The sequence below is a fragment of the Solanum verrucosum genome, unplaced genomic scaffold (genome assembly GCF_900185275.1).
Source record: "Solanum verrucosum unplaced genomic scaffold, falcon-dt-bn FXZP01000127.1, whole genome shotgun sequence".
NCBI lineage: Eukaryota > Viridiplantae > Streptophyta > Magnoliopsida > Solanales > Solanaceae > Solanum > Solanum verrucosum.
In genome coordinates, this window is record NW_026020321.1 from 288,623 (window position 1) to 307,864 (window position 19,242).

Here is a 19,242-nt window from a genome sequence, read left to right on the forward strand (position 1 = left end):
ATTCGGTTTTGTACACCCGTAGGGGTATTCATAGGATGTTTTGGTCGATTATTCTTAAATAATTATATCATTTTAATTTTTTGGATTTTTTTATAAAGTATAATCAAAATTACATTTTTTAATTATTTCGATAATATCGGTTTCTCGTCAATATCGATATGGTTCGATTAATTTTTGTTTTTTCTTAATTATTAAAGTATCACCTCAAAATTATTAAAATATTTATTTTGCAAGTGTATTCTTGAAGAAGCACTTCAATTCTTCACCAAGAACTAAGAATGTAAAACATTGTTATTATATTGTTTGATCTTAAGCTTTTAATAGAAGTGCTTGCATAGGTTTTTTTTAGTTAAGTGCTTGCATAGGTTTTGTTGTATTGTTTGATGATTTCTATTATAGTATCTCTTTTTAAATTTTATTAATTAAAAACTAATTAAAGAACAAAGGCCCATGCAAAAGACGTCATCAGAGGTCTAGGACCTAGGTTATATTTATATTTGAAAAATGTTAGAAAATATATTTATACAAAATTTAACATATTATTAATATATAAATATATTTGTATACATGTAAGGTTATTCGGTTTGATTTGAAAAAAAATCATTTTTTTATAAAATTAAAAAGACCATCTCAATTGTTCGATACAGTTATACACTTGTATAAAAGTCCAGAGTTTCATTAAAAATGATATTTATTGATTTGATCGGTTTTTCATATTCTTTTGACCTCTATGATTTGAGATGATGAGTATCTCTTCTATTTTGATTTATTTATAATAATTGTTGTGGGTTTATTAATAATAAAATAAAGGGAAAATTAGCAAACTAGTCAAAAAGTCTTACTTAATTAGTAAAAATCTCCATACTTTATAAATATTAGTAAAAATGTCAAAATGTCATTATTTTAGAAAAGTTTGTGTATCCTAATTTACTTCCTATTTTATCTCACCTTAATTACACATTTCCCAATTAATCCTCTATCATATGTTTAAAATAAAGAGAATATTTTCTCTCTCTCATATTTTCATCTTCTTCTTTTTTTCTTCTTTTTTTTTGCAACATATTTACATCTTCCAATTCTTCTCCATTTCAAAATCCGCCTGTCTCTCTTCCCTTTTTTTTTTTTTTTTTTCAGAAATTGAAAAATATATTTATAAAGATATTCACACAATCCCTTTTATTGAGGTATGCATCTTTATTCCTTTTTTAAGATTTATTTTATGATTTTATTTTTGTTTAAAATTGTTGTCTGTAGTTGAAATCACGTTTAGGATTTGATAAACTCTAAATCACGCTCCAATGGCAGAATCTAAGAGAATTACTAGAGGTATCAAACTTAATCAACAATTTTCTACTTAGAACACAAATGACGACAATTTGTATTTTAATTTGCTTATTTTGTATTTCAATATCACTTTATTTACAAACAAGTTCTACTTTTTTTTTTATTTTGTATTCACCATAATGGTATACCAACAAAGTCACATTTGTATTTCAATTTTCAATGAGTATTTATTGTGCTCATTTTGTATTTCAATCTCAATTTTCAATGACAACATATTTCTTTTTTATTATGTTTTCATCATAATTGTATACCAACAACTTTTATATTTTATGTGCTCACTTTACCATTCAAATTAAAATTGAATATCATATTGCGGTGCGTATTTTACTGTGATCATTTTGTATTTAACTCTCACATTGTATTCAGAAAAGTTTGTATTTTTTTTTTGTGTTCATCATAATGACATACCAACAAAGTCAATTTTTTATTTCAATTGATGTGAGTATTTATTGTGCTAATTTTGTATTTCAATCTCAATTTCAATGACAACAAGTCTATATTTCTTTTTATTATGTTCTCATCATAATTGTATATCAACAACTTTTCTATTTTATGTGCTCACTTTACCATTCAAATTAAAATTGGTATTTTACTTTCATAGTGAAAACTAAAAATTGTATTCCAGTGATCAAAATTGTATTACATAACTGCCAAACATATTTTTCTTTTATTCGTATTACAAAAATATTATTCATTGTATCACAATATAATCTAATCATTACATATGAATACGTTTAAAGAAAGATACAAGATTCTGATAAAAGAATAGCATACATAATAAAAATAATACATTCTGTTGAGGAATTAATGATACAATATTCTAAAAAATATACATATTGATTGTGAAAGAAATATGATACATCTAAGTTTAAGATATACAAATCAATTTGGCATACCAACTAGAATGACTACAAACTAAAAAAAATTACAATGTTCTTAATAAAAATATAAATGTTGAGTAAAAGAAAAACAACTGACAAACAAAAATTAATATGAATACAATTTTTGCAACCTTCTTCTCCATTCTCTCATTCTTTGCAACCTTCTTCTCCGATTCTCTCTCTTTTCTTCTTCTTCACAAAAGTCGATTTTGGTTCTAAGATCTGATCCGTTGAATCCATGGTTGGATATAAAAAAACGTGATTTAATCAAATTCATTTCAATAGAAATTGAGTATTATCAATGAAAATTTAAAAATCGATACTAGAAATTTGATGAACAAGTGGGATGAGTTCTTTGTGTTTTTTTTTTAATTTGTATTTAGTTTTGAATTTTTGTAACTGATGAGACTTTTAAGCAATTGTTCCTTTTTAAAAAATTTCTCTCCCCAAAATTTCTCCTTTCTATTATTTAATAATTGTATTTTTTAATTAAAACAAATAATAAAAACTTAAATAAGATACATATTAAACTAAAATTCTGACATTTTTACTAAATAATGAAAGTATTGACAATGAGTCCTATTAAATGTTAAAATATTGACATTTTGAAAAATTTCCCTAAAATAAATTTAGTTTGATTGAGTTGCTTTATATTATATTATATACTAATATACACGTTTGTGTAATTAATTTTATAAATATCTTTTATTAATTATTTTTTAATCAATATCAGCAGTTCGTGGATTCACGATAAACAACATCCGTTTACTCATATAAATTATATTAATGTTTAAATAAAAATAAAAAGAAAAGTAGGTAAAATTTGAAAATTCGACACTAATTATTTGATTTGAAATTAGAAAAATTTGAATCAATCTGATCATGTACACCCTGTTAGGGTTTTGTCTTGATTTTCTTACCTTATTTGAAGTTTATTTTTTCCTAAAAGAAAAGACAAAACATTACCATAAATGTTTTTACTTTTCCTGGAAGGAAAATATAATATTCTTCCATATTTGAGTTATTCTTTCTTTGGAAGAAAAGTTTAGAACTCTATAAATTGAGCACCCCTCTTCTCATATAAAAAATAATAACATCCACAATGTAGTCGTTTAAGACTTTTGTTTATGGGGAGATTTATTCTCTCTAAAGTTTCAATATTTTTCTTTATATTAGTTTTGATATAATAATATTTTGATTTTTAGTATAAGTTTTTTGTTATTTGATTTATCAACTATATGATATGCAATTGTAAGCTTCCGCATGACGCCCTATTCACCCCTTTCGAACCCAACAAGTGGTATCAGAGCACATGGTTCAATGATCCAATGGTTCAACAAGATTGAAGAAAGGTTCAAGTGGTTTCAAATCAATTTGCAACAAATTTGATGATAATGAAGATTTTTTTTTGCTACTACATGTGGAGAAAAAAATTTCAAATATATTTTCAACAATATCCTGCTGCTTCATCCTTAAAAACAAAATCAATTTTCAACCCATCTTTGCTTTAATACATGGGCTCCAACTTTCAACCCCAACGATTTTTAATGTGGGGCCTCCACTTTTAACTCATGCATCTCACTTTTAACGCATGAGCTCCACTTTTAACTCATGCATCTTACTTTTAACGCATGTGCTCCACTTTTAACTCATGCATCTTACTTTTAACGCATGAGCTCCACTTTCAATCCTGCTTATAACTTTTAACACAGGGCTCCAATTTTTTTAACCATATCAATTTTTAAATCATGGTAAGCAGCAGTGATACATGAAGATTGTGTGAAGAAAGAGGATCAAGATTATGATGCAAGAAAATTCAAGCCAAAAGGGGAGATTTGTTAGGATTTTGTCCTGATTTTCTTACCTTATTTGAAGTTTATTTTTTCCTAAAAGAAAAGACAAAACATTACCATAAATGTTTTTACTTTTCCTGGAAGAAAAATATAATATTCTTCCATATTTGAGTTATTCTTTCCTTGGAAGAAAAGTTTAGAACTCTATAAATTGAACACCCCTCTTCTCATATCAAAAACAATAACATCCACAATGTAGTCGTTTAAGACTTTTGTTTATGGGGAGATTTATTCTCTCTAAAGTTTCAATGTTTTTCTTTATATTAGTTTTGATATAATAATATTTTGATTTTTAGTATAAGTTTTTTGTTATTTGATTTATCAACTATGTGATATGCAATTGTAAGCTTCCGCATGACGCCCTATTCACCCCTTTCGAACCCAACACACCCCTATTAATGAGATTATTTCGGATCTTCCTCATAGAAAGAAGGGGGAAATAATATTATTTATGTTAGAATTGATTTTTTTAATTTTATGTACATATCTTAATTGTTTAATTTCTTTGACATAAATCAAGAGATTTGTTCTACCGTTAAAAGGGCTTAAATTCTCTTAGACGATATGAATTCGATTCAGATGGCTAGAGTTTCTAATATTTTTAGCTCCTTACAAATTTATTTATTCTTATTTTTTCTTTTTATAATTAAAGGTTTTTTGTTCGAATTTATAATATGGATTTTTTTTTTGGTAGAAAGTGCTTTCATTCCATTCAAATGGGGTCTTATGCAGAGTGAATTTAAAATAATTGAACTTTAAAATGAATATTGTAGAACTCCACGCGGCACAAATTTATAATAATCATACTTTAATACAAATATTAGACATCAAATAATAAAAAAATAATTTTTTTATGCCACTAGTGACCTATGTACTTATCTAGTAAAATCTATATTAAATGGAATAAAAATTAATTTATATAAAGCTCTTTCTTTCCTATTTCTTTATAATTATTTTTTTGGTTTTATTTTTTCAAAAAATCATTTGATGATAAGGAAAGAAAAAATAGAGAAGGAAATTAGAAAGTGGAAAATTAACTACCAATAGGGTGTGCTTGTTGGGAAGAAACATATTTTTAGAAAAATAATTTAATAAATTCATTTCTTATTTTATTTTTTTATGTTCGAGAAGTAATTCTAATAAATGTTATTTATCGATCATTTCAATTCTTTCCTTTTTACTTTTTATTGGTTTTAGTTATTGTAGTAGTAAAAATAAAAACATCTCCATCAGATAATACTAAGGTCTGCTTACACTTTATCCTCCTTAGACCTCACTTAATGAGATTTCATTGAATATGTTATTGTTATTAATATAATAGAGTGTCGAAACTCAAGGGAGGGGGAGATTGAAATCTTTTCATAAATCTGTATTTATATACACTAGCTGACTTTACTGCAGGTTAGTTAAGAATAACCTCAAGAATTATTCATTCAATCAATAATAAAAGAATAATTCATGATTGAGAATATATGTCTAAGTACTAATCTTTTTGGCCCTTGTCCTTCTATGTGTGATTAAAACAAAATGTGGGCTAACAAGAGCACTAACTTGTTATTCTTAGGTGGGTATTATTTTGTGGATAAATTTTTTATTTAATTATTTACATTGTATGAGAAATTTACAATTCTAAAGATGTCACACATTTCATATATATATTTTACCAAGTCATTTTATGCTTTTAGATTATTATTCGTTGTTTTTTACAAAAAATGCTACAATACTTATTTTCCAATTATATGATGAGAGACTTGAAGTCAAAATGCTATCATGTTAACTCGAAAGCATATTAATTAATTGCATAATACATTTCTCTTGAAAAAAAGAAATGAGGAAGACTAAACAACTCGTAAGAGTGACTAAGTTGGTGTAATGAATGTTGTTTTATAAGGGAGGGTTGAGATCGATTCCCTTGTCAACACCTTTTTGGTCGAGGTCATTGAATTATGCTTGCCTAGTGCAGTTTACATTTTTGTATGATTTATGGACTATTAGCGATAGGGGTGTCAATGATACGGTTCGGTCGGTTATTTTAAAAAAATTATATCATCTCAATTTTTCGATTATTTTGTAATATATAACCAAAATTAGATTTTTTAAAACCATCCCAATCATATCGGGTTCTCTTTGGTAGCGGCGGTTCGGTTAATTTTTATTTATTTTTTACTTTTAAAATATCACCTCAAAATATATTACTATTAAAATATTTATTTCGCAAATATGTTCTTGAAGAAGCACTTTAATTCTTCGTTAAGAAGACAAGAATGTAAAACCTTGTTGCTGTATTGTTTGATCTTAAACATTTAATAGGAGTATTTGCATAGGTTTTACTGTATTGTTTGATAGAGTATGTATTACAGTATCTTTCAAATTTAAACCTAATTAAGTAAATGTTAATTAAAGAGAAAATACCAAAGTTGTTTAGTCGCCAAGGACCTAGATTATATTTATATTTAAAAATTATTATAAAAATATATTTATATATTAAATTTAACATATCATTAATATATAAAATATATTTACATACATACGTGTAGGTTATTCGGTTCAGTTCGGTTCGGTTCGGTTCGAGAATTTTTTGGTTTTTCCATAAATAAAAAAGACCATCTTAATTGTTCGAGACGGTTATACACTTAATAAAAGTCCACTATTTTATTTAAAAAATAACATAAATCGATTCGGTCGATTTTTTCATATTCTTTTACACCCCTAATTAGTGATTACAAGTTTCAAACAAAAAAAATAAGAAAAGAGAGGAAGATTAAAGAAATCATGTCTTTTTCTTCTGCTATGGATGGTGATAAGGTTAAGAAAATCCAACAAATTTAAAAGTGGAAAGACTTAAATTGATTATCCTTTGTAAATAATTTAAATAATTTTTAAGAAAACAAAAGAAGAGAAAAACATATTATATATTATATTTTATATTACTATATATAATAAGTGAGAATATCTACTACTTAGCACATGACAAGTGTTCATTTGGGCCCATTTATTATTTATATGTTTTCAATTTTCAATATATGTTGTCTATCTTATTCTTTTTTTCAACCTTTTATTTTAAACTTCTTGAAATTTAATTACCTATTTATTACTTTGTCTATACACTTTTAATTGTTATGATTTCCTTTTTAGAGTCAAACTATAAGAATTTTAACTAATATCTTACAATGTGTTGCAAAAAATTACAATTTATAGTACTTTTTGTATAGATTTTGCATATTTAAATTTTTTGTTTCAAATATCAAATTAATACAATCTAATTTAACTTTGAAAATTATTATATTACTATTATTAATAAGAGTGAATGTGAGGAGCTTCCCGTTTATGGGAATTGACAAAAATATCCTCAGATGTTACTTTTGTAATTTCACATGAAAAATGTAATCCAATTGGTTAGTTAAAAGAGTAGTGCAACTGCATTTCATTTTTTGTATCTATTGAACTAATTTGTCCCCTTAAAACTACAAAAATTCGCACAACTTTTTGAAAACATGGGCCCCACTTATTACTACTTAGTTATATTGCTTTGGTGACTGATATCAACTATTCTCTCTCCAATAATATTTCTCCAGTATTGACTTTATACATTTTTTAAGAAATTATAAATAAAAGAGTAATATTATTACATCATTCTTTAAATATAATAAATATAATGTATTAAAAAATATAATTGAAAAATGACTATAATTAATGATAAGGGGTAAACTATCCATTGATTTCATAAAGTGGACAAGTATTGTAGGACATTCCAAAATAGTATAATAGACAATAATTATTGGACGGATGGAGTAGGATTAAGTCTTTCTTTCAGTACTTTTCTCACATTAATTAATTTCTCTCAGCATTCAATTAGTGAATCTTTAGTAGAATTAATGAGAATACTTTTTACTTAATAATACCCACAATAAGCAATAAGAGGAAGCTTTTGTTGGTCTGTTCTTGTAAGGGTATGTTGCTAAACCATCAACACTGAAAGATAGCTCTACTGATAATTGTGAAGAAATCATATTAATGGATTAAAAATCAAAAAGAGGTAATTAAACCCTAAAATATTATAAAGACATCTATAAAATTTGGTTGAAGCTCAAAATCTATGAGTGTCATATAAATTAGGATAGAGGAAATAACATATATTATTTGAAATAACATGAAACCTACTACAAATCACACAATAATTAGTAACTTCAAAATTTAAAGGACATACAAAAAATTTGATCAACTCTCAAAATTCTACTAATGTCACATAGTTTGGGATAGAAAACGTAACATATACGTAAAATGTACTATAACTCATAATAATTAAATAACTTCAAAATCTAAAAGACATATACAAAATTTGCTTGACTTTCGAAATTCTATCAATGACACATAAATTGGGACAAAGAGAATATTGAAAATTACATATAAAGTATTATTAACCACAATAATCAACAACTTAAAATTTAAAGAACATACAAAAAAATTATTTGACCGTTAAAATTTTATTAATGTCACATAAATTAAAATAAAAAATAAAAATATATGTTGGGCCCGTGCTAGCACGGGATACTGTAACTAGTATTGTATATAGAAGTGTTTGTTCTTAAAAATTGTGCCCGTTTAATTTGTGTAGCTAACTACTCCCTCCGTCCACAATTGTTTGTCAGGGTAAGGTCATGCACATCCCTCAAAGAAAATTTAATACAAGGTGTAATTTGACTAATATAACCCTACTATATCAAAAATACCAAAAGTCCACATAACTTTTCAATTGAACTACACAATCATTAAGGGCAGAATTGGAAAAAAGTGACTAATTATTTCTTGATTGTTTAAATTGACAATTAATCTTGCACATCTATTTTTAGTATACCTGTCAAACAATTATGGACGGAGGGAGTATCCTTTGAACATTGCTTGGTTGTCTAAAAACCTCCAATAGTATTTCCTTCAAGCCATTTATTGTTTCATTCTTTTTTATCTTTCTTTATTGTCTATTAGTAAATTTAGTTCCGCTTTACCGATTATAAAAATATATCAATAAATATAAAAATATTTTTTATTTTTATATTTAATCGAGATAGAATAGATTAGAAAAAAATTCATTGTGTATGCATATAAAATTAAATTTTCATTATATTAATTAAATAAAAAAGATTGTATTTTATTTGGAATTAGTGGTTAGATGAACTACATTTTTCATTGTCAATTTCTTTTCTAAAGAAATAGTAAAAGAAAAAAGAATTTTAAGACGTATGTTTTTTACTTTTAGTTATTTTTTTCCTTATATTCAAATAAAAATAAAAATAAGAACTAAAGAAACAAAAGATAAAAGAAATCAAAATAATACCAACTAATTATTGATTATACACACTCCCACGTCTTCTAATGTTTTGTAGTTGATATGATTAGCTTCGTCATGTATTTTATATTTCAAGTGAGAATCTTAATGTTCAGCATAAGCACATAGTTATGGGTTTAAATATAAGAAAATTTGAAAAATAGCTAAAACTAGATTTATAATCAGGATTCGTAGTTATAAGTTGCTTGATTATGATTCATAACTATATGTTAGAAAGAGGAGAGATGTAAATTGTAATTGTATATTTATTGGATAATTGTATATATGCTACTAGTATGTATGTGTATCAACTACCCATGAATATAATTACATTAATAAATACAATATGTATCAATGAATACAATTGTATCAGTGAATACAATTTTATCGAATGTGTATCAAGTTCAAGTGTATTAACAAAATACAATTTGTATCAACGAATACAATTATATCAATGTTGTATTTCGTAAAAAATTGCATCGTATTCATGTGTATTTTGTATGCAATTGCTACCATGTGTATTTGTTTTTTGTATCACTAAAAGAGAGCATACATTTATTGTCATGTGTATTTGTATTCATCTGTTGTCACGTGTATTTATATTTTGTATCTCTAAAAAAGATTTATATAGTTGACAATTACCATTTATATTTGTATCATGACTGTTACTATTTGTATTTGTATTGGGAGAGAAAGGAGGAGGTGAGAGAGAGGGGACAGAGAGACAAGCGAGAGAGGGCAGAGAAAGAGAGGAGAAGGGAGATAAAAAATTGTAAAATCTTAACTATAGCTATGAATTATAATTCTTTCAAATTATAATGTTTAGTAAATGCATATTACATGTTTACCTTACTATGTAATATTTTTTTATTTTTTTTTAAATATCAAAATATGCAGGCCCAATTGACTAAAAAGGTTGAAGCCTTTGAGGCCCAACTATCCATTGTTATGGATAGCAGCCAATTTATGGAGCAAAAAAAAAAAAAAAAAAAAAAAATCGACAAAAATATTATTGAGGATGTTGAAGTTGAAGTACACTAGTGAAGATGTATAAAATGTAAATGTAAATGCGACATCAATTGTTTGGTCATTATAATTTTACATTACCGTCCTAGGAGTAGCAAAAAAATTGATGTAAAATTAAGGGTACAGTTCATATCCTCAAAGTGATGATTGTGATGATGTCGTGTTACAATATTAGATAAAATATTTGTTGAGAGGCAACTCAAATTTACTATCTTATTTTATTTTTCCATTGTATTATTTATGTATTGTTTTTATTTTTGTAGGATTATGAGCATAAAAGCAAATAGAACAAGAGCATAAAATTCTTTAATCAGTTTTCGTAATAGTTAATGATTCTCTCGATTTTTCTCTATGCATCGATTCTTTTTCGAGTGAGGTAATTAGAACAAGCTAACTTTAAAAAAATTGGGATTAAATTTTATTTTTATTTTTTTTCTTAGTAGTATTTAAAGAGAAAGAAAACCCTTTTGACTTGTTTGACATCATCAAGAGCTTGAGAGAATATTTTTCGGCGAGTGCTTGAGTAACTACTAAAATAGCTGATTCTCGGACACCTATTGTAATGATATGAAAGGTTGTTTTTAGAATTTTTGATAAAATGATCCGATGGTTACCTCGAGTTATTTCTGGATGGTTTGTGAAATAAGTTTTCAAGTGTTGAGTAAAAAGTGGGTGTTGTGAAAGTTTTTGAGTTTGAAAGGCTAAAGTTGTTAAAACGTGGTTTTTGGTGTCATTGGAGTTTCGAGTCTCAAAATAGAATTCCATCGATTTCATCAGTCCCGAAACATGGAAATTTATCTAACAGACTTGTTGGTTTCAGATTCAGAATCTTTTCGTGGATTTGAGTTGCTAAGTTGGAAATTGTTGAGATTTTAGCCTTTGGATTGACTTTGGTCAATATTTGGGGTTTGGATGCTCGGATAAAATTTTTGACAGTTCTATTGAATTCGGGGGATGATTTTAGGCCTAGGGGAGATCTTGATTCAATTTTCAGAGATCTCGAGCTTGCTTTGGCCTTTTAAGGTGTTATGTTTACTCTTTGTGACTTTTGCGGATATCGGATCAAGGAGACCTTGAATTCGTGTTTTGATGATTTCATTGAGTCAAGAACCTAGAGTTTAATCATGTTGCTTATTTGGTTGTGTGCAAGGTTTCGAACGAATCCTGAGGATCCATTCGGAGATTTGAGAGTTGACTGATTGTTCTGTTACCTGGTGTGCCTCGCATAAGCAAAAGGTTATTCGCTTTCACGAACCTCGCTTCCGCGAGGTACGAGTTGCGTTCGCGAGGGGTCGATTCCCGCTTGACCTTCACGTTCATGAGAAGTTGTCGCTTTCACGACCTTCACTTTAGGGGAAAGCCGGCTCGCGAAAGCAATGCCTGGTCAAGTTTTAAGGGTTCACTTTTGCGAACTAGGGTCGCAATCGCGATGATTGCGTAAGCGACCTTGGGTTCGCAAAAACGAGACATGAGAGGGTTTTGTGAGAAAATTTTGGGGTTCTTCCCCATTTCTCCCATTTTGAGTTTTGGAAAATCATTGGAGACGATTTTAAAGAGATTTTTTATGGTGAATCTTTTGGATAAGTTTTTGTGAACCCAAACGTTCATTTATCTATGATCATTTGTGGATTTTAACATTAAAAAATTGGGTGTCTTGATTGGCAAATTGAAAGGATTTCAAGAAATGTGAGTTTTAAGGAAAATGGTGATTATGAGTTGAATACAACTTCGTGTTCAAAATGATTTTCACCAATGGATTTCGAATGCTTCGTGTAACATATTTATGTAACAATTTTCAGATTTAAACGTTATTTTTAGAATTGAACTTTTGAGCCAATTTGACTCATTTATTCAATTGCTCGATATGGGCGTTGTAAGTTCCAAAATCTCATTGTGAATACTTGTTTGACTAGATTGTATTGATTTGGACATTGTTCAGAAGGAAAAAGCTCAAGTCTTGGATTGACTTTTGATTGAATAAAAGCAAGTGGACTTCTAAACCTTGTTAAAGCTTGTAGAATCTTGAACTCTCTTTCGTGTATGTGTTGGGGAGTAATGAGAATGAGATGATGGGTTAATTACTCGAATTGAATAATCTGAATGATAGAAATGCGGTTAATGAAAACAACAATGTGTTGATAATAGTGCATTGCGCATTGTGAATTCCTTGAGGGTTGATATTGATTCAGTGATTGATGCGATACTTTGATAGTATTGTTGTGGATGTGAATTGTTTGTGATTGGTATCTTTTAGTTATTGTGTGAACATGCCTATTTGCATTGGTTATGAAACAATGTGAGGAGATATAATGTATTGATGTCGGGGTCATTATCGGAGAGTGCTATTGATATCGGGGTCATTATCGGCGAGTGTTATTGATGCCGAGGTCATTATTGGTGAGTGTTATTGATGCATAGGTCTTTATCAACGAGTGTTATTCATGTTGAGGTCATTGCCGGCAAGTATTATTCATGTTGAAGCCATTGTTGGTGATTATTTTTTATGTCTAGGTCATTGCCAATGAGTGTTATTGATTTTGAGGTCATTGTCGGTAAGTGTTATTGATGTCGAGATCATTGCAGGCGAGTGTTATTGATGCCGAAGTCATTGCCGACGAATGTGATAGATAAACTTGATTATTATGATTGTTGACCTTGATACTTGTGATTGATGAACTTGACACTTATGATTTGATGAAATGTAACTGTTGAATCGTGATTTTGAACCTTGTGAACTATTGTAAATTGTTAGGTTGGGCTGATTTCTGTGCAGGTTGTAGATTTGGCCGTTTGGTTGGGATGAAAAGAGTACTCGTATTCTAGCTAGTTTTACCTTGTTTTAGAGGGTTGCTTGATGACTGACGTGTTGTTTGGTACTCAAGCATTGCTTCTACACTTGTGTAGGTTCCAAACTTGGATCTATGTAATTGCTCTTCTTCTATCTACATCTACATCTGAGGCTTTATGTGGATATTGAGAGGTATTTGTTTGTCATTCCGACTAACCCTCTTGTTCTTTACTTATGTTTTGTTCTATTCAAGAGACAAAGACATTGAAACTTGTATTTATCTTCTATGGTTTTATATATTAGTGGTGTGTACACATGACAACCAAATTTTGGAGGTATTTGAGAATGACCGAGTATTCCACATTTCTTTAGTATTGTTGGATATAGGCTGACTAGTCTTGGTAGGATTAGACGAGTGTCATGACATCTATTTTTGGATTGTGACACCTATGCTTATGCTAGTGACCATATGTAATCTTTTCTTATTTTGTAGTTCAGGATGACCCTTTAAAGTATATTGATCCATCTTGATTGAAATTTAATTTGTGTCATATGAGATGCAATATTGTGTATATGTTTTATATTTTGAATCTTAATTTATGACTTGTCTTAGAATGTTATTTCAACAAAATCACAAGTATTGCTCGGTTTAGAAGATAATAATACTAAAGTATTTTTTTTAATATGCTTGTAAATTTTTGCCCCTTGGGAGATGTTAAGGAAGACCAAGGCTTCCGTTAGAGTACGCATCTTTTTGAAGGATTGCAACATGGGGGCATGTTTCTCTGAAGCTCTGTGTTGTTTCTTGTCAATTCAGAGGGGATAGGCGCTCACCATTCGAGTCTTTCCGAGTGAACAACAACAAAACATACTTGTGTATTTCTACAAGTAGGGTTTGAGGAGGGTAGAGTGTACGCAAACCACTACCTCATGAAGATAGAGATTGTTTCTGAAAGACTCTCGACTCAAATAACACATGACAGGGCAGTTTGAAAAAGACAATACAGAAGTAAACAAGGCATATAGCATCAAGTCTTTCTGAATCAAACAAGTTATTCAAGAGCTTCCATTGCTTCTCATATAATACAAGTCCATCTTTGATACATTTGCATCAAAGATCACTCACTACATAATATTTCTTTCTTCAATATACATTTCTGTTAAAAACCTAGACACAACTCAGGCAATCTTTATATATTAGCCCTTAAATTAGATCTGGCTACTAGTATTTATCAGAAGAACAAGCTCTACGTTCTCCTTAGACGTTTGAACCACAAAAAATCAAGTGGACCTTGCCAGGAGAATCATCACATACCTGCATCTCCATGTTGAAAATGCATCCTTTCGGCTGCTTTTTTTGAAACGCTGGTTGTATTATTGTCAATCGAAGACCTTACCATGGACGTAAGTGATGGTGAAATCACACGTCGTTGTCTAGACTAGAACTTTTGTGAGGTCTTAATGGGAGCCCAAATATCAGCACCATTGCTGTTTGCCACTCCAATGGTATATGATACTGGCACAAGACATAAGCCTTGGCTTCTCAAATTGTAAGGCTGTGATTCCTTCACATGAAAACATGAATTACATTTCAACAAAGGTTGAATTCCAAGTTCAATTGATACGACACAATTGACATCAATGAATGATCATAGATTCCAAATTAATGTAGCAAATAAGGTTTGAACTTTTTAGACATCTCTTCTCTTCAGGGGCTGATGCGGTTATAAAGAATAAGAAATTTCAAGAAATGGTGCTAATGGAATCTAACCTGTGTCTTCGACATTGGCATACCTCCGAGGTATGGTGCACTCAACACCTGAAAGAACCAGGAAATGAAATGAGGTCATGTTCATAGCAGAGATCAAAATGACTCGAAATATCAGTCCAAGGCGTCATAATCTAAATGAACTGCAGTAACACAAATACCATGATTATGTTATTTACGTAGAAAAAACAATTTCCTATGACAAGGAACAAACTAACAGATTTCTGAAAAGAAACAACTATCAACAAGAGAAGACCAGAAAGTTTATATCCGTGACCTTTGCTTCCAGATATACGACAAAACTAACGCTCTACACACTTAATCATCAAGCAGAATACAATATTCACATATGAACATATCTGAACTCTCAAAGTTAAACTCTACAATCAGATATAGATGCAGAGAATGTAGACAGAGGATATTAGAAAATATGGAAACGTGATCTTACAATCACTTAAATTCGTAGAACATTCTGAGGCATAAAATTCAGTACGACGAGCACTATGAACAGAAGTTTATGGTGAAAATCCTAAAAAATAATAACAAACAAAGAACCACAAACTGTCACCCTCATATTTTTTTCAACATATACCCATAGCTTTGTCCAAAAAACGTGTCCAGGCTCCAACAGTGGCCCGACCTGAGAAAAATCTCATAAAGCACCACAAACTTTCTTGTCTTTAATCAGTCGTGCGGGATTATAGTTCCTACAGATAAAGAAAAAGAAAAAAGTTGTCGAAGGCACACCTTCACTTGTTCATGGAGGAATTTTATGTATCCCATTGCTTCAAGGAGAACAGAAGCAGTATCTGTCTGCAATTATAAACAGAAATCAGGATTTTATCCTTATGATGAAAAATTCCATGGTTTAGTAAGAATTGAGTGAGCTTATTTCATTTCAGCTGCTCTACGTGGACATAATTTCGAATGCACGGGAAAAGAACTCAAAGATATTCCACCTTTTGGTACCTCAAAGAATGAACTTTGCTAAACCTTCTCTTTAAAATAATAGTTGAAATTCATTACTCAATTCCTGCAGAATTAGTGAATTACCTTGCCATATGGTGACACCAGCTGTTGAAGAGCGACTATTCGTTCACCAAACTTCTCCTTCTTCTCCTATTTAAGGAAAAATGCAAAGGCGAAAAATCTCCATATCAACAACTCAGAGATAAAGGTTGCAAAAAAAAAGTTCTCTAAATAAAACAAATTTGAGACTCGGAGCAGCCAAATGAATGTGACCAAAGCCCTCCTATAATTCGGACACTTCAAATAGGGAACTTGAATGAACTATTTAGTATTTTTAGAATTTTCTTTGGTCAGTTCAACCTTCGCCTAAAGACTGAAAGTCAAACAAAATGTTAAATCTTTAACTCAATGAAATGTACAACACACAACATGTATGTTGAAAAAGTATCCAAGAAAAAAGCATTCTTAAATCCACGAGCTATAAACGATACGATACAAGATAATAAGTTCATGAATAATATATCTATGTGCATAAACATGTGCACTAACAATAACAGCATTGCAGGCAGCAAAAAGGAAAGAAAACAAACCTTAGAGGAAATGGGCATATCGGCCTTTAGTCGTTTTGGTGTAAGAGATGTGAGGCTGGTGCTATGCTCGAGGGAAATTGGACTTCTCTTGTGTTGCATCATCTTTCCTTCTATTGCTTCAATTCGCTGACAAGTAATAGCAATCCTATATAAAAGAAAAGAGAACGGATATTAGGATACTAATAGGCATACGTATGTTTCAGATGTCACCTTGTTCAAAGAACTGTCATGGAAGAAAAATACATGCATTTCAACGCGAACACAATTAAATATGCTTGCTTTCAAATTTCTTCCCAGTTTGTATGGATGTATAACTCAAAAAACCTTATGCAAATCCAAGTATTATCATGTAATTCAAGAGACACCAAAGGTATGTCTAGAGCATTAAAAAATATTCAAATGTCCAAAAAAAAGTATTATATCGCAATTAAACGATAGGTGACAAGCTTTTCTGAATACGTTACAACTTACAACAACAACAAAAACATACTCAGTACAATTCCACAAGTGGGGTCTGGGATGGTATGATGTATGCATACCTTATTCGAGTTTATTTCCGATAAACCTTCGGCTCAAAAGATATGTTTTTGAAGCAAGATTGCAAGAAAAATACAATAACAAAATAGCAAATTACAGAGCAAATGAAAACTTTTGAATACCTTAGTAGTTGTTAAATCATCATCTTCTTATACTAAATATTAGCATAAACTATGTTAGAATAAAGAATGCATATGTTGTGCTTATTATATAAAACAAACTAAGAATATAACAAGGAATGCATTAAAAAAAATACAATCATCAATAACAGAATCTATGCCTACATAATCACATAAATTATATGCATATATTTTTTTTTATACAATGTCATCCCTGAACCTTCGCTCTGTCTCAGCAACTAACGATAATAAGCTCAATTATTTTGAATAATTTTAATAAGAATAAAACACAAGTTGGACAAATTCTGCAAATTATATGATAGACACTTTAACATCGACTCAACTAACAAACTAACCACTCCAACTTTGAGAATGCACATTCAAAAACTTCAATTCATCCCCTATGTCGTGAACACTCGATGCTGACGTGACACATTCGACAAGAATTGAGATGTCTAGATGTGTTTTTTTTTCAAAATTTGAATATTTAGCTATCAGTTGAGGTCAAATTAACATGTCTATTTATTTATTATGCCTTAATCGATGACCTTTTTATTAATGTATTAATAGACTTTCTGTAATGTGAATAGGGATGAGAAAATTAATTCAAATAAACCTACTTTTGGTGGGGCCAAATCCAAAAAAAATTCATACAATCATTCATTAAACATGAAAGCAGTCATTTGCATACACAAATTATCATTTTTTTTTCACAATCTCAACCTTATCTTATGCTAATTAAACGTACTCAAGCATACAACCAATTAATAAAAACGTCAAATTGATTCAACAAAACCAATCAAAATTTTTTTCGAAGAATATCATCAACTTCAATAGATGAAAACAAAAAGAAATATTAACACTAAATCGAATTACCGAGCTCCTTTTTTTTATGACTCTGGTATCTGGCTAATTTGTACGCACCTCGATTAATTCCGCAGAACACCTAATAAATAAATAGAAAGAATCATACAAGCTTATTGTTAAAAAAAATAATATTATTTTTTGAAATAATTTCTTTTTTTGATACTACAAGTTACAAAGGTGTAATAAAAAAGGAAACAAGTAGAATACCTTGATTTCGAAGTCTACATGAACAAAAGTCACTTAAAAGTTAGAGTTTTCCGGCAGGATTTGGCCGGAGAGATGGTCGGAAAATGATAAAATTTTAATCGGAGAGAAAATTTTGGAAATGAAAGGACACAAAGAGAAAACAAGTGTAGAAGGTGGGAAGGGTTTTTGAAAGTCATTTTATATATGTTTTTATGAGAGTGATTTTTTAACAAAAAAAAAAAAAAATTAGAAAGAAAATAGATTTTATTTGACAGCTAATATCCAACCATGTAAAGAGGAAAAAGGCGAAAAGGAGTAGTTAAATTAAAATCAACATGATGTCATTTATGCTCTTTTTTTCTTTTATATAAATAAAAATAATATTTCTCTATTTCATTTTATGTTATATCATAATGTTATTTTAGTATAATTAAAAATAATTTAATTTTAAAGTCTATTTTTTATCTTTAATAAAATAATTTATAATTATATAAATATTTTTAAAAATTATTTTAGAAGTCTTTCTCTTTTTTTAAATAATGTGTCAAGTAAAATGGTGTAACATAAAATGAAACGGAGAAAGTAATAAGTACTTTATAACAATTGAAAATGACTTTTGTGATCTGAAAAGCATATTTACTACTACTAACTACTACAACATTATTATTGTACTGTTATTTAACTTTTTGAAAACTTTAATACTGCAAGAGGTTTTTTGTATAACCTGTTGGATTTTATGGAATATTTCTTAGTTTATTTTTAGTATAACCTGTTTGAAATGTAATTTTTATTTTAGATTAAATTTTTAAGAAATAATAGGAAATTCATTTTTAATTATTTCAACAATTTAATGAAAAAATTATGTAAATTGATTATATGTCTTTTTAAGTGAAATATATTAATAGTTGAGTGATTTTCGAGTTATAAAATAAAGTTGAATGATTTTCTAATTGAACTACTCTAAATTGAATGACTTTAGAATTATAAAACA

At 29.0% G+C, this 19,242-nt stretch overlaps 1 protein-coding gene across 1 annotated transcript; it reads right to left on the reverse strand.

Moving 5' to 3' along the window:
• Positions 1–14,244: 14,244 nt before the first annotated feature.
• Positions 14,245–18,431, reverse strand: LOC125835382 (transcription factor bHLH153). Its single transcript, XM_049514508.1, has 6 exons — positions 18,273–18,431; positions 16,543–16,687; positions 16,037–16,102; positions 15,731–15,796; positions 14,987–15,034; positions 14,245–14,780 (listed from the first exon to the last, which is right to left on the reverse strand). The coding sequence occupies exons 2-6, from the start codon at positions 16,642–16,644 to the stop codon at positions 14,655–14,657; spliced, it is 408 nt and encodes a 135-aa protein (XP_049370465.1). The 5' UTR covers positions 16,645–16,687; positions 18,273–18,431; the 3' UTR covers positions 14,245–14,654.
• Positions 18,432–19,242: the final 811 nt, after the last annotated feature.